Below are 17,536 nucleotides of genomic sequence, written 5' to 3'. Positions count from 1 at the left end.
CTTTAAAAGCCAGCAGATCACTCAGGGGTCCTTTAAAGAACAAAGCATTCTTGTTACGAAGCTTCCGTAAAGTAACTGAACTTGTTCCACAAAGGGCTTCACAGACCAGTAAGCGCTGCGGTTCTCAACCTGGACTGCTTATCAGACTCTCCAGATGCCTGTCCCACCTCAGAAAAGCTGGGGGTGGAGGCATGGGTGGGATTACCAGGCCTCTTTCACGTGCCAAAGGATTTAAAAACCTGAGTTAGTGAGAGGCAAACTGGAAAGGAGTCTTTGAGCTTAGACTGATAGGTTTAAATTCCAGCTCTACCACTTCCAAATGAGATGACCTTGGGCAAGGTAACCTTTCTCTGAGTCTCAGACTCCTTATCTATAAATAGCACTTAGAGCATAGGGTGCTTGTAAGGATTTAAAACAGCATGTAGAGTGCCTGTTACATGAGGCACACTCAACAGCAGTAGCCGCTACTGATGCTGAAGACAGTAGATGATGACAATGTGGATAAACGCCCCTTCGACAATTCCCAAAGCAGACAGCCAAAGAGCTTAGCTGCCAGGCCAGGAAAGGATCTGGAGGAATCATGTGCCTTTCCAGTCCCCAGGGATAATGTCTTAGGATTTCTGCTGTGTGCTGTCAGGAATTCTCCAGAGAGATTGGCTAGAACTATGGGAGGATGTGGTGGCCACAGATAGGGTGAAAAAAACAGAAAACTCAGCATAGGGTTTCTGGTCTCATCAGGCCTCCTTGCTCCTTTACAGATGCAGGAGTGGTGAGGCCTCATTATTTCATCACCTGTTGTAATGCCTTCTACCCTTAACCCTGGAAAGATGCTGGCTCTGTCCTTCAAGGAGCATTAGAAAGCTCTGTGAGGTGTTTAACCCATAAAGAAGAGCAAAGTGACAATGTAAGAGCCTGTAAATGATACTCTTAGAGAGGGCTTTCGATTAGGAAGCATATATAATTAAAATGTAGATGACTCATGAATGTAGCAAAACGTTGTCCAAGGAGCTAGATGAAGGAGAAAGGGAGGCTCTTGAAGAAGTGCCACATACCAGCACATCACACACCCTCTAGTGCAGGAAACGAGTCAGGCTGACTCCGGAAAAGGCATGGAGTAAGTCACTAAAGGACAAATTAACCTAACTGTCCCAAAATTTTAAGAAAGGAAAAATCCATATTATTTAGTACTTCTCCATTGATAGAAGTGAATTCATTAACAAAGGAGCAACTTCCCTTGTTAGACATCAAATAAGGCTGACTTAATTAGAAAGAGAGACAGCCTGCCTGACAGCTTGTTTTTTCCCTAACAGCCAAGAACAAGAATTCAGAAAATAGGGACTTCCCCGGTGGCGCAGTGGTTAAGAATCCGCCTGCCAATGCAGGGGACATGGGTTTGATCCCTGGTCTGGGAAGATCCCACGTGCCGCGGAGTAACTAAGCCTGTGCGCCACAACTATTGAGCCTGCGCTCTAGAGCCCGCGAGCCACAACTACTGCAGCCCGCGCTCCACAACTGCTGAAGCCCGCACGCCTGGAGCCCGTGCTCTGCAACAAGAGAAGCCACTGCAGTGAGAAGCCCACGCACCACAACGAAGAGTAACCCCCGCTCACCACAACTAGAGAAAGCCGGCACGCAGCAATGAAGACCCAACACAACCAAAAATAAATAAATTTAAAAAAAAATTCAGAAAATAACCTTTATGTGCAGGAATTGTAAATGACTCTATATTATAATTGCTTAGGCGGATGTAGAAAAATCCCTGATGGTTATCACAAGCCTCATGTACTGATAACATATTCATACAAATACTGAGATCACCCTCTTCTCATCTTTGCTGTTGTGTAGGATGCTTGGTATAAGGATTTGGTGGTTATTTTCTGTTCTTTTCTGCTGTGCTTTTAGAGAAACCCTTGGGGCAAAAGCTTATGCAGTTTCTTCTATAATTTATACAGCCCTGTTTACCATGGTGCTTATTATTCATCATGTGACAGCAGAAGAAGCATCTTCAAAGAAAAAGCTAGAAAAGAGGAAGTTACTAAAAGTCAAGGCCTCTGAAAATTTAGCAAAAGTGTGAATGCTTCACATATAGTAGTCAGTTTTTAACTGTTGCAGCAGCAGCAGCAAAATATTAGACAATCTAGAATGTTTGTTCTAAGTGATAAGAAACGAATTCTCCACAAGGGCTCTGTGGATGGTAGGAAAGGGAGAGGTAGAGAAAGTATTATGGAAGCTATCATCTGCTTGAATATAATAAACTCAAAGTTGAGCCTAACAGATTAACTCTTAAAATCGTGTGTCCACGGAGGCAAAGACTGCTCTCCTGTGAGCAGCCTCCAATTTTTATCAATGTGAACAAGATTTAGGCTATTAAGGCTCAAATGTTGATGACATGTTTTCTGCTGTGCATTTTTGCTGGATCGACAGATGCCCCTCAAGCAGCTCAAAACTCTGACATCACATAGACATCCATGTGATCAGAATGCATTATTTTAGACATTGAGAATGCATTTTCATCAATTACTGAACCAAAAATCCACATACTGAAGATTTCCCAAGGATATCTCAGCATTATCATTATTACGCCTTTCCATTAAACCACATATTCCATGAAATTTTTTCTTATTTGTACGAGTAAAAGAGTACCTTCGTACCCTGTAAGATCAAGAACCCAGGAACTAAGTCCTCCGTTTAAAAAAAAAAAAGGATGAGAACAGTGAAGGGATAGTTTCATTGTACTATTCTTAAATGGTATTAACTTTTAGAATAGTGCTGCCCTATCAAAGTTCCAAATGATTGGTAGGAACAATTGCAAGTTAAAGTTGAACAGAGGCCAGATTTATGATTACATTTCCTCTAATAACATTAAACTCACTTATATTTTAGTATGTGCTGATTTTATTTAAAACATACTGGAAAAAAATCATTTTGCCAAATACCACTCCTGCCTCCCCTTTCTCCCCAACACTGAGCGTTTGGAATGGAGTTTGGAAAGATAATGACATTTGGTAGTTCTTACTCAAGTGAATATTTATTGTGCAACTGTGTGCTTTCTACTAAACTTGCATTTTAAACTGTGAGCTGAAGAATAGAAAGGATACCTACAGCAGCCATGGAATTGAGCTGATCAATGTAGAATTCAGGCCAACTTGTTGCTCCCTTGTTTTCTTCCTGGTCCTAAAGAGAAAGAAAAAAAAAAAGTGATATACCACCAGATGTATATACACAACAGTCACAAGCACATCTGACTTCCAGAGCCTCTAGACGATGGCCCACACAAACCATTAGAAGACAATGAGATACAAGATATTTGTCTTTTAATGTTAGCTTTAAATCATCAGACTGTCCCCTTGATCAGGGTGGTCTTCCTGATCCAATTTCCACAGAGAGTGCTGAAGTCAGAATTCGGTGTGACAAAGGGGACATTTTCTGAACCAGCGTTCAAGGGGAGTTGACATGGGAACTTAGCCACACATGGTATGATGCTGTTTTCCTTCAGGGGTGCAGTAACATTGGGAAGGGCTCTGTGTTTGTTGCAAGGACAAAGGATCTCTAGGTCCTGTGTCGCACTGAGGACGGTACTGTTGCACTACACGTCTGGATGAAGTCCACAAAAGAGGGAAAGCTACCTTTAACCATGACCACAGGGGGCTTCCCTGGCGGCACAGTGGTTAAGAATCCGCCCGCCAATGCAGGGGACACGGGTTCGAGCCCTGGTCCGGGAAGATCCCACATGCCGCGGAGCAACTAAGCCCGTGCGCCCCAACTACTGAGCCTGCACTCTAGAGCCCGTGAGCCACAACTACTGAGCCAGCATGCTATAACTACTGAAGCCCGCGCGCCTAGAGCCTGTGCTCCACAACAAAAGAAGCCACCACAATGAGAAGCCTGCGCACCACGACGAAGAGTTGCCCCCGCTCGCCGCAACTAGAGAAAGCCCATGCACAGCAACGAAGACCCAATGCAGCCAAAAATAAATAAATAAATAAAATAAATAAATTTAAAAATGACCACTGGACTTGGCCAATTGTTAACTGGACTTTTTTCCGTTAGTTTGTTCAGACTCCAGCAGACAGTAAAAATTTTGAAGAAAGGTCTCATTTGATGTTACCAAAAGTAGATGATACTGCTTCAGATGAGGAGGTAAAATAAAGCCCGACATTGGATGGAAGGTAACAAAATGAACACACATTAGTCCCAGGTCCACCCCTCATGCCATGACAGCTTGTAAGTTTGAGAAAATGTAATATATCTGAACTGAAGAGAACTGAAACCCAAGGAATTCAGGAACCCATTCCTAAACCGCTCCAGTCAGTTCTGCATCTTACAAACCAGGGTGACTTGAAGCCAGCACCAGAGCCCCCAGGGCTTCTGTGGATGGGCGCTCTGTGCCAGCCTGAGCTCACACCTCCCCCCAAAATCAGGTGGCTCTGGCCTCTGCTCCATTGGAGCATTGAATCCACTTGAAGATGGCATTGTGGTGGGAGATTTCCATGCATGTTTGCAAACCTGTGTGGCTCCAAGTCATTTGTGTGACCAAACAAACCTGAAGGGGAAAATTTCAGCTCTTCTCTAGCTTCACATTCAGAGAACATCTTAGTATAATCGGCATCTCCTGTCCCCTTGGAGAAGAGCTGGGCCAGGTACACGGAGCTGCTACCGGACAATGAAGTAGTTACTACCTATTTACTGTGTCAGGATCCCCATCCTTGGGATAAAGGCTTCAAGGTAGGGCTATTAATTTCAGTCCTACACTTTACTTAAAAGAAAAGAAACAGAGGGAGGGGCAAGATGGCGGAAGAGTAAGACGCAGAGATCACCTTCCTCCCCACAGATACATGAGAAATACATCTACACGTGGAACTGCTCCCACAGAACACCCACTGAACGCTGGCAGAAGACGTCAGACCTCCCAAAAGGCAAGAAAATCCCCACGTACTTGGGTAGGGCAAAAGAAAAAAGAAATAACAGAGACAAAAGAATAGGGACAGGACCTGCACCAGTGGGAGGGAGCTGTGAAGGAGGAAAGGTTTCCACACACTAGGAAGCCCCTTCGTGGGCAGAGACTGCGGGTAGCAGAGGGGGGAAGCTTCAGAGCCATGGAGGAGAGCGCAGCCACAGGGGTGCGGAGGGCAAAGCGGAGAGATTCCCGCACAGAGGAGCGGTGCCGACCAGCACTCACCAGCCCGAGAGGCTTGTCTGCTCAGCCGCTGGGGCGGGCGGGGGCTGGGAGCTGAGGCTCGGGCTTCGGTGCTAGCCGGGAGGGAGTCCGGGAAAAAGACTGCAGCTGCCGAAGAGGCAAGAGACTTTTTCTTGCCTCTTTGTTTCACGGCGCGCAAGGAGAGGGGATTCAGAGCGCCGCCTAAACGAGCTCCAGAGACGGGCGCGAGCCGTGGCTATCAGCGCGGATCCCACAGCAACAGGGACGCAGAGGGAAAAACGGAGAGATTCCCGCACAGAGGCTCGGCGCCGAGCAGCACTCACCAGCCCGAGAGGCTTGTCTGCTCACCCGCCGGGGAGGGCGGGGGCTGGGAGCTGAGGCGCGGGCTTCGGTCGGATCGCAGGGAGAGGACTGGGGTTGGCGGCGTGAACACAGCCTGAAGGGGCTAGCGCACCACAACTAGCCAGGAGGGTGCCCGAGAAAAAGTCTGCAGCTGCCGAAGAGGCAAGCGACTTTTTCTTGCCTCTTTGTTTCGCGGCGTGCAAGAAGAGGGGATTCAGAGCGCCACTTAAACGAACTACAGAGACGGGCGCGAGCCGCGGCTATCAGCGCAGACCCCAGAGACGGGCATGAGACGCTAAGGCTGCTGCTGCCGCCACCAAAAAGCCTGTGGGTGAGCACAGGTCATTCTCCACACCGCCCCTCCCGGGAGCCTGTGCAGCCCGCCACGGCCAGGCTCCCGTAATCTGGGGACAACTTCCCCGGGAGAGCGCATGGCGCGCCTCAGGCTGCTGCAACGTCACGCCGGCCTCTGCGGCCTCTGCCGCCGCAGGCTCGCCCCGCCTCCTCTGTACCGCTCCCTCCCCCTGGCCTGACTGAGCCAGAGCCCCCGAAGCACCTGCTCCTTTAACCCCGTCCTGTCTGGGCTGGGAACAGACGCCCTCAGGCGACCTACATGCAGAGGCGGGTCCAAATCCAAAGCTGAACCCCGGGAGCTGTACGAACAAAGAAGAGAAAGGGAAATCTCTCCCAGTAGCCTCAGAAGCAGCGGATTAAAGCTCCACAAACAACTTGATGTGCCTGCATCTGTTGAATACCTGAATAGACAACGAATCATCCCAAATTTAGGAGGTGGACTTTGGGAGCAGGATATATTAATTTTTCCCCTTTTCCTTTTTTTGTGAGTGTATATGTGTATGCTTCTGGGTGAGATTTTGTCTGTATAGCTTTGCTCTCACCCTTAGTCCTAGGGTTAGGTCCGTCCGTTTTTTTTTTTTTTTTTTTTTCTTGCTTAAAAAAATTTCTTTTTCCCTAATAAATGTTTTCTTAATAATTTTTTCCTTATTTTCTATTTTTAAAAAATTTAAAAAAAATTTTAAATAAGTTTTTCATATTTTTTATTTTAAAAAATTAAAAAAAAATTTTTCTTAATAAATTTTTTCTTAATAATTTTTTTCTTATTTTTAGTATAAAAAATTAATAAATCTATTTTTAAAAATTAAAAAAAATTTTTTTCTTAATAAATTTATTCTTAATAATTTTTTTCTTATTTTTTATTATAATTGCTTTATTTTATTTTATTTTATCCTCTTTCTTTATTTCTTTCCATTTTCTCTCCCTTTTATTCTGAGCCGTGTGGATGAAAGGCTCTTGGTGCTCCAGTCAGGCATCAGGGCTGTGCCTCTGAGGTGGGAGAGCCAACTTCAGGACACTGGTCCACAAGAGACCTCCCAGCTCCACGTAATACCAAACGGCGAAAATCTCTCAGAGATCTCCATCTCACCATCAAGACCCAGCTTCACTCAACGACCAGCAAGCTACAGTGCTGGATACCCTATGCCAAACAACTAGCAAGACAGGAACACAGCCCCATCCATTAACAGAGAGGCTGCCTAAAATCATAATAAGGCCACAGACACCCCAAAACACACCACCAGACGTGGACGAGCCCACCAGAAAGACAACATCCAGCCTCATCCACCAGAACACAGGCACTAGTTCCCTCCACCAGGAAACCTACACAACCCACTGAACCAACCTTAGCCACTGGGGACAGATACCAAAAACAACGGGAACTACGAACCTGTAGCCTGTGAAAAGGAGACCCCAAACACAGTAAGATAAGCAAAATGAGAAGACAGAAAAACACACAGCAGGTGAAGGAGCAGGGTCAAAACACACCAGACCTAACAAATGAAGAGGAAATAGGTAGTCTACCTGAAAAAGAATTCAGAATAATGATAGTAAGGATGATCCAAAATCTTGGAAATAGAATAGACAAAATGCAAGAAACATTTAACAAGGATGTAGAAGAACTAAAGAGGAACCAAGCAACGATGAAAAGCACAATAAATGAAATTAAAAATACTCTAGATGGGATCAATAGCAGAATAACTGAGGCAGAAGAACGGATAAGTGACCTGGAAGATAAAATGGTGGAAATAACTACTGCAGAGCAGAATAAAGAAAAAAGAATGAAAAGAACTGAGGACAGTCTCAGAGACCTCTGGGACAACATTAAACGCACCAACATTCGAATTATAGGGGTCCCAGAAGAAGAAGAGAAAAAGAAAGGGACTGAGAAAATATTTGAAGAGATTATAGTTGAAAACTTCCCTAATATGGGAAAGGAAATAGTTAATAAAGTCCTGGAAGCACAGAGAGTCCCATACAGGATAAATCCAAGGAGAAACACGCCAAGACACATATTACTCAAACTACCAAAAATTAAATATAAAGAAAACATATTAAAAGCAGCAAGGGAAAAACAACAAATAACACACAAGGGCATCCCCATAAGGTTAACAGCTGATCTTTCAGCAGAAACTCTGCAAGCCAGAAGGGAGTGGCAGGATATACTTAAAGTGATGAAGGAGAAAAACCTACAACCAAGGTTACTCTACCCAGCAAGGATCTCATTCAGATTTGATGGAGAAATTAAAACCTTTACAGACAAGCAAAAGCTGAGAGAGTTCAGCACCACCAAACCAGCTTTACAACAAATGCTAAAGGAACTTCTCTAGGCAAGAAACACAAGAGAAGGAAAACACCTACAATAACAAACCCAAAACATTTAAGAAAATGGTCATAGGAACATACATATCGATAATTACCTTAAATGTAAATGGATTAAATGCTCCCACCAAAAGACACAGACTGGCTGAATGGATACAAAAACAAGACCCATATATATGCTGTCTACAAGAGACCCACTTCAGACCTAGAGACACATACAGACTGAAAGTGAGGGGATGGAAAAAGATATTCCATGCAAATGGAAATCAAAAGAAAGCTGGAGTAGCAATACTCATATCAGACAAAATAGACTTCAAAATAAAGACTATTACAAGAGACAAAGAAGGACACTACATAATGATCAAGGGATCGATCCAAGAGGAAGGTATAACAATTGTAAATATTTATGCACCCAACATAGGAGCACCTCAATACATAAGGCAAATACTAACAGCCATAAAAGGGGAAATCGACAGTAACACAATCATAGTAGGGGACTTTAACACCCCACTTTCACCAATGGACAGATCATCCAAAATGAAAATAAATAAGGAAACACAAGCTTTAAATGATACATTAAACAAGATGGACTTAATTGATATTTATAGGACATTCCACCCAAAAACAACAGAATACACATTTTTCTCAAGTGCTCATGGAACATTCTCCAGGATAGATCATATCTTGGGTCACAAATCAAGCCTTGGTAAATTTAAAAAAATTGAAATCGTATCAAGTATCTTTTCCGACCACAACGCTATGAGACTAGATATCAATTACAGGAAAAGATCTGCAAAAAATACAAACACGTGGAGGCTACACAATACACTACTTAATAACGAAGTGATCACTGAAGAAATCAAAAGGGAAATCAAAAAATACCTAGAAACAAATGACAATGGAGACACGACGATCCAAAACCTATGGGATGCAGCAAAAGCAGTGCTAAGAGGGAAGTTTATAGCAATACAAGCCTACATCAAGAAACAGGAAACATCTCGAATAAACAACCTAATCTTGCACCTAAAGCAATTAGAGAAAGAAGAACAAAAAAACCCCAAAGCTAGCAGAAGGAAAGAAATCATAAAGATCAGATCAGAAATAAATGAAAAGGAAATGAAGGAAACGATAGCAAAGATCAATAAAACTAAAAGCTGGTTCTTTGAGAAGATAAACAAAATTGATAAACCATTAGCCAGACTCATCAAGAGAAAAAGGGAGAAGACTCAAATTAATAGAATTAGAAATGAAAAAGGAGAAGTAACAACTGACACTGCAGAAATACAAACGATCATGAGAGATTACTACAAGCAACTCTATGCCAATAAAATGGACAACCTGGAAGAAATGGACAGATTCTTAGAAATGCACAACTTGCCGAGACTGAACCAGGAAGAAATAGAAAATATGAACAGACCAATCACAAGCACTGAAATTGAAACTGTGATTAAAAATCTTCCAACACACAAAAGCCCAGGACCAGATGGCTTCACAGGCGAATTCTATCAAACATTTAGAGAAGAGCTAACACCTATCCTTCTCAAACTCTTCCAAAATATTGCAGAGGGAGGAACACTCCCAAACTCATTCTACGAGGCCACCATCACCCTGATACCAAAACCAGACAAAGATGTCACAAAGAAAGAAAACTACAGGCCAATATCACTGATGAACATAGATGCAAAAATCCTCAACAAAATACTAGCAAACAGAATCCAACAGCACATTAAAAGGATCATACACCATGATCAAGTGGGGTTTATTCCAGGAATGCAAGGATTCTTCAATATACGCAAATCAATCAACGTGATACATCATATTAACAAATTGAAGGAGAAAAACCATATGATCATCTCAATAGATGCAGAGAAAGCTTTCGACAAAATTCAACACCCATTTATGATAAAAGTCCTGCAGAAAGTAGGCATAGAGGGAACTTTCCTCAACATAATAAAGGCCATATATGACAAACCCACAGCCAACATTGTCCTCAATGGTGAAAAACTGAAACCATTTCCACTAAGATCAGGAACAAGACAAGGTTGCCCACTCTCACCACTATTATTCAACATAGTTTTGGAAGTGTTAGCCACAGCAATCAGAGAAGAAAAAGAAATAAAAGGAATCCAAATCGGAAAAGAAGAAGTAAAGCTGTCACTGTTTGCAGATGACATGATACTATACATAGAGAATCCAAAAGATGCTACCAGAAAACTACTAGAGCTAATCAATGAATTTGGTAAAGTAGCAGGATACAAAATTAATGCACAGAAATCTCTTGCATTCCTGTATACTAATGATGAAAAATCTGAAAGTGAAATTAAGAAAACACTCCCGTTTACCATTGCAACAAAAAGAATAAAATATCTAGGAATAAACCTACCTAGGGAGACAAAAGACCTGTATGCAGAAAATTATAGGACACTGATGAAAGAAATTAAAGATGATACAAATAGATGGAGAGATATACCATGTTCTTGGATTGGAAGAATCAACATTGTGAAAATGACTCTGCTACCCAAAGCAATCTACAGATTCAATGCAATCCCTATCAAACTACCACTGGCATTTTTCACAGAACTAGAACAAAAAATTTCACAATTTGTATGGAAACACAAAAGACCCCGAATAGCCAAAGCAATCTTGAGAACGAAAAATGGAGCTGGAGGAATCAGGCTCCCTGACTTCAGACTATATTACAAAGCTACAGTAATCAAGACAGTTTGGTACTGGCACAAAAACAGAAATATAGATCAATGGAACAGGATAGAAAGCCCAGAGATAAGCCCACGCACATATGGTCACCTTATCTTTGATAAAGGAGGCAAGCATTTACAGTGGAGAAAAGACAGCCTCTTCAATAAGTGGTGCTGGGAAAATTGGACAGGTACATGTAAAAGTATGAAATTAGAACACTCCCTGACACCATACACAAAAATAAACTCAAAATGGATTAAAGACCTAAGTGTAAGGCCAGACACTATCAAACTCGTAGAGGAAAACATAGGCAGAACACTCTATGACATAAATCACAGCAAGATCCTTTTTGACCCAGGTCCTAGAGAAATGGAAATAAAAACACAAATAAACAAATGGGACCTAATGAAACTTAAAAGCTTTTGCACAGCAAAGGAAACCATAAACAAGACCAAAAGACAACCCTCAGAATGGGAGAAAATATTTGCAAATGAAGCAACTGACAAAGGATTAATCTCCAAGATTTACAAGCAGCTCATGCAGCTCAATAACAAAAAAACAAACAACCCAATCCAGAAATGGGCAGAAGACCTAAATAGACATTTCTCCAAAGAAGATATACAGATTGCCAACAGACACATGAAAGAATGCTGAACATCATTAATCATTAGAGAAATGCAAATCAAAACTACAATGAGGTATCATCTCACACCGGTCAGAATGGCCATCATCAAAAAATCTAGAAACAATAAATGCTGGAGAGGGTGTGGAGAAAAGGGAACCCTCTTGCACTGTTGGTGGGAATGTAAATTGATACAGCCACTATGGAGAACAGTATGGAGGTTCCTTAAAAAACTAAAAATAGAACTACCATACGACCCAGCAATCCCACTACTGGGCATATACCCTGAGAAAACCATAATTCAGAAAGAGTCATGTACCAAAATATTCATTGCAGCTCTGTTTACAATAGCCAGGACATGGAAGCAACCTAGGTGTCCATCATCGGATGAATGGATAAAGAAGATGTGGCACATATATACAATGGAATATTACTCAGCCATAAAAAGAAATGAAATGGAGGTGTTTGTAATGAGGTGGATGGAGTTAGAGTCTGTCATACAGAGTAAAGTAAGTCAGAAAGAGAAAAAGAAATACAGTATGCTAACACATATATATGGAATCTAAGGAAAAAAAAAAAAAAGGTCATGAAGAACCTAGTGGCATGATGGGAATAAAGACACAGACCTACTAGAGAATGGACTTGAGGATATGGGGAGGGGGAGGGGTGAGATGTGACAGGGTGAGAGAGTGGCATGGACATATATACACTACCAAATGTAAAATAGATAGCTAGTGGGAAGCAGCCGCATAGCACAGGGAGATCAGCTCGGTGCTTTGTGACCACCTAGAGGGGTGGGATAGGGAGGGTGGGAGGGAGGGAGACGCAAGAGGGAAGAGATATGGGAACATATGTATATGTATAACTGATTCACTTTGTTATAAAGCAGAAGCTAACACACCATTGTAAAGCAATTATACTTCAATAAAGATGTTTAAAAAAAAAAAAAAAAAAGAAAAGAAACAAACTTTCTCTAAACAAATCTTTCTAGGCAGGTCTACTCTGGTGAGATAAAAGAAACAATTTCAGAACTATTCTTTAAGTAGTCACGAAAAGGGGGCAAAGTAACTGCAGCTTACAGTGCCTTGAAAGCTGGCAGTAACTGATATCTGAACTCGGGGAGTTGCATGAATTTCATCTGGAGACTGAACATCCCAGATGATGGGGACAAAGGCTACAGCAGCAGCTTTGAAGTTGGACTGGATTACACTTCCGTGGCTTTAAAAAGCTTAGGAAATCTGATGAGTTTTTAGAACAGCCCCTGATTATTATTTAACATGTTAATAAAATAGCTACAATGGTAGCGTAAATGTTGAACACTTCTCTCCTATTAAAATGGAGTATTAAAGTTAGCAAAACCCCACTGTTACCAATGTTTTCAGCAAGCCAAAACCCACAGTGATATTCAATGGTATTTGAACCTATAAAATGAAACAGAAGGTGCCAGATCTTTCTAGTCCCTCAACCTAGGGCAGATTTCCAAAATTACAACAAAATCACATCCCATGTCTGGGGTCCCATGAGAGCCTGCTGTAAGCTATTAAGTCCTGGTTACTGGAAAGAGATCATTTTAGAAGCTTAAGATTAGTATACAGAGAGAAACCTCTACACTCTGAAAATGCTTTTAAAATAATGTAAACAGATTAAGAGTAGATCTAGATACTGCCGTCAAAATAAGGGGAAGAAAGCTTCATTTTTATTTTACATGCCCCCAGTGCTGAGAAAATCAAATGAGCTAACATATGTGAAAGCTTCTCGTAAAAATACTGAGTGTTATCACTACATCCCTGAGGGGAGGAGGTGGTCCTCAGAGTTCTTCATTTTAGCAGTGCATTTCCCTGGTCCTTCCATACAGATGTGTGTGCTACAGTAGCCAAGAGAAGCTCATCCCTGTGAACCAAATCTCCCCCTCCTTTGTGTGGCTTCTGGAGTCTGCAGTGATACACAGACACAGGCCAGAAGGATCTGAACGCAACTGTTCTCCGAGGTCCCCAAAAGAGCACTGGACACAGAGACTTGCCAAGTGGGAGACTTTCTCCTAAAAAGTCCATGAAAGAGATGGCTGATGGAAGGGTAACATGTATAATATTCCTGGAAGGGTGGGTCCTCTGTATTACTAACCTCAAACACGTATTATTCTTTGAGTCATCTGTCTTGGTTCTATTTACTTGTTCTAGAGAAACAAGTGGAAAAATACACAAGCTTGTATAAACTGTATTACTGTAGGTGTAATAGAAGCAACTGTAATATCCAGCACATACAGAGCTTACCACGCGTCAAACGCTGTTCTAATCACTGCGCTCTTCATTTAATCTACCCTGTGAGGTAGGTGCTGTCATTATACTCATTTTACCGAAGAGGAAACAGAGGTAAAGGGAGGACAGATGTGTTGCTAAAGGTCATCCTGCTGGAAATTCAGAGGCAGTGGGAAAGAATCATGGCAACCTCTTTCCTAAGATTAGACCTCAGGTTAACCACAAGCAATACACATTGAGTGCAAAGCTGGCTTTTCACTCTTCACCACTTCTCTATAAGAGACTCAAACATGGTTAGCGGCCAAAAATGAGTTCACCTCTCCCTAAACCCTTAGTGCTACTTTTGCTACATTCAACGTTTCTGAATATTATTCTAAGGCCTGATGTCTTACCTGGGCTACCTCTGAACCCTCTCTCTAGACTTTCTGTGGGAACTCTTCTGCCCCTCTATCAACACCTCATCTATCTTTGTAATGTGTGCATGCAGACAGCACTTAAGAAGCTTTCCCCTAACCTGTTCTCCCGTTCTGTTATACACCTCATGTTATCAGCTGTCTTCATGGGGATTTCTCAAGAGCCCCTGAAGATGAGTCCATAGCACTGACCAGCTGTGGACACTGAAATTGTAAACAAAACCCTCCCTAAACCATACACATCTAACCCTGCTTTTGGCTACCTATTTCAGTGATTCCATTAGAACTTTTCTCTGATAAGCAAGAATATTGCCTTCATTCTGTTCTTTTAAAAAGTTGCTTTTCCCCTCTCTTTTAAAACAGATTGTAGGTAAGCCTTAAAGACACCTAGAGAAGGTTGTCCTATGGGAATACAAGTTCTAGCAATCACATTAAATGCTCTTTTCGTTCTACCTACAGAATGGATAATTCGTATTAATATCTAGTTTTGTTTCTTCTTGAAATGTAATAAGCATTTAAGATATATGCCTATCTTTAGAGGGTCTATTAGATTAATTAGAATTGAATTGATATAAACATTTTATGTTATTAAATTCTCCAATGATAACTGGTTTTTGAGAATATGTGTAAACATCACTTATATTCAGAGAGATGGTATGATGGAAAAATGACCAGATAGGCCATGCAAAGATGAGGTTCCAGAACTCACTTGTTGGTTTATTCAATCAGCATCTCTTGCTAAGCTTGAATATCTTTGGGCCTTGTTTTTCTTCTGTTCAAAATAAGAGGTGAGACTAGACCATTTCTAAAGTCCCTACAAGCTCTAAGAGTCTACGTGCCTCTAATAGTGAGATGCCATGGAAAACACAGTTTGTTACTATATTTAGTTTGAGGGCCCAATTTCTAAAATCAGTAATTTAAAAAAAAATTATGTTGTTCAGTGACTAAGTTACAAAACCCTTAACTTTCAACAGCTAATTCCTTTACAAGGTAATTAGAGGGGGAAAAAAACTCCTCAACGTTAATTATTTTATTATTTCTCTAATCCAACTCATCCTGTTTTCTTAGTAGCTTGATAGTCATCAATAAGAGAGTATTCATGGACAAAATTTCCTGCTGGATGGGCACTTTGACACTGCCTTTGCTTTCAACCTGCACTGACTACAGCTTTAACCTCTTTTCTTGGTTTTCCACTTTGCTCCTACAATCTCAAACTCTGAAAAAACAAAACAACAAAACAACAAAACAAAAAAACTCTTTGCTAGTAAAGGGAACTTGTACAGTGCAAGGGACCTTCAAGAACGTTGATTTTTTTTTTTGTTTTTGTGTTTTTAAATCAGGCTCTAATCAACCAACTCATTTAGAAGGTAAAGAAATACATAGTCTATTTCTAACCTCACTTCATTTCCGACTGACACATTATTCACTCCATATCTCTGGTCAGTGGCTACTAAAAAAAAATCCAAGAGATCCTCCCCCATTCTCTTTAAATGTTCGACAGTACATTTGTTTTTCTCAGCATCAGTTTGCCCATAAGAATAAATTTTGCATTATTCATTTGTTTGCACTCTTTCTGAAGTAAGCATTCACAGCTCTATCCCAGACTTCTGTCTCTCGCTTCACTATCCTCTCTCTTTCAATCCAAGCTGACTGTATTCCACTTCTTCTACCACCATCAACAGACAGGCATTTGAATCCTCAGCTACTCACTACCTTAAGTGACTTCTAGGCAGGCAAGGTAAGAAACCTCTGCATGTGACTCAGTTTTAGTTTCCTTTTCTGTAAAAGGGGTGCCTACCTCATAGGGTCACTGTGAGGATTTAATAAGTTAATACAAGTAAATAAAGCTCTGGGAACAGTACACACAGAAGTGCTCAATAAATGTTAGCTAGGATGATAATGATACCCTTTAAGGATCTCCAGCTATGGCTATTCTAAGTCCTTGTTACTAGGACTGAAAAAATTGGAGCAGTTTGGAGGTAGATTTTGTCAGTAATTGTTCACATTTAAAACACACACAGCCTTTGTCAGTCTACTTTCAGGAATTTAGCCCATGATTACACTTGCACAGATACATATTACAAAGATTTGTTTCACTGCAGTGCTGTTTGAATTAGCATATAATAAAGTTAACAAGTATATGGAAAGGGGAATGGTTGAATAAACTACTTTGTAGCAGTAGCAAAGAATGAAGTAGAGTTGTGTAATGATATTAAAAATGACCAAGTATATTATGAAGGGAAAAAAATGCTTCAAAATATTATTTTCCATCTATAGAAAAAATATGTACACTACAGACAAACATTTCTGGAAACAGACATAATAAAATTTAACAGTGGCTACCCCCTGGGTAGCAGTAGGAAAAGTCTTTTACTTATAAACTTCTGTATGATTCAAACTGTCATTTTACTAAGAACATGCACGATTTTCACAATTAAAATAGAAGTAAGTTTGAAAGCATTACGTGTTCTGTTAGGACAAGAGCTTTGCTTTTTCTAATGTTCTGTGTGACATGAACAACATCAGGTCGAGACTCTGCAACATTTGCGGTGTTTCTGTTCTCTATCCCTGGGGCACCCCTCTGCTCCCTACAGCAAATTATTTTAAAACATTTCTCTAATTATCTTCTCTTACTGGATTTTCTATTTCTAAAACAGACTATTAACCCTAATATCAGCTGTTTATGCAGACAAAGAAATTGAATGATCTGGGCTAATATTTATGTACCCAAAGCAGGCTAACATTTTCTAAAATTTCCACACTTACATATTTGTGTTGCAAACAATTTCTTGGTAGCAGCTGAAGTCTTTCAGTGACATAAGTGGGTCTCAAAGTGCAGTTTAAACATTAAGTCTTTTTTTAAAATAATTAATTAATTAATTAATTTTTAAGTTTATGGCTGTGTTGGGTCTTCGTTTCTGTGCGAGGGCTTTCTCTAGTTGTGGCAAGCGGGGGCCACTCTTCATCGTGGTGCGCGGGCCTCTCACTATCGCGGCCTCTCCTGTTGCGGAGCACAGGCTCCAGAAGCGCAGGCTCAGTAATTGTGGCTCACGGGCCCAGCTGCTCCGCGGCATGTGGGATCTTCCCAGACCGGGGCTCGAACCCGTGTCCCCTGCATTGGCAGGCAGATTCTCAACCACTGCGCCACCAGGGAAGCCCCTAAACATTAAGTCTTAATGTAAAGAATACTTCTTTTGAAATTACCACAGGGAAAATTTCCAGTAGGATCAAGTAATAATATGTAAGACCTGGTACAGTTTTTCTCTAGTTTAAGATGCTCTTAGAAGACCCAAAATAGGCTGTGCAAAGGTCAATCAATTGTAAAGGACACGTTCTGTGGTTGTTCACTAGACCACAAATCACAGGCAGAAGCAAC

The 17,536-nt window shown here is 41.3% G+C and overlaps 1 protein-coding gene across 3 annotated transcripts in view; it reads right to left on the bottom strand.

Moving 5' to 3' along the window:
• The window catches only part of DAAM1 (dishevelled associated activator of morphogenesis 1), a 180,656-nt gene that overhangs the window by 63,071 nt on the left and 100,049 nt on the right, over positions 1-17,536 (bottom strand). For all 3 annotated transcript variants that reach the window (XM_061182617.1, XM_061182618.1, XM_061182619.1), the window contains one exon: positions 3,103-3,174. In XM_061182617.1, coding sequence (XP_061038600.1) covers positions 3,103-3,174 — 72 coding nt within the window. The remainder of the gene's footprint in view (positions 1-3,102; positions 3,175-17,536) is intronic.

Source organism: Eubalaena glacialis, chromosome 2, assembly GCF_028564815.1.
Source record: "Eubalaena glacialis isolate mEubGla1 chromosome 2, mEubGla1.1.hap2.+ XY, whole genome shotgun sequence".
NCBI classification, from domain to species: Eukaryota; Metazoa; Chordata; class Mammalia; order Artiodactyla; family Balaenidae; genus Eubalaena; species Eubalaena glacialis.
The sequence above is the reverse complement of the archived record's forward strand: the minus strand, read 5'-3'. Positions and strand labels throughout refer to the sequence as shown.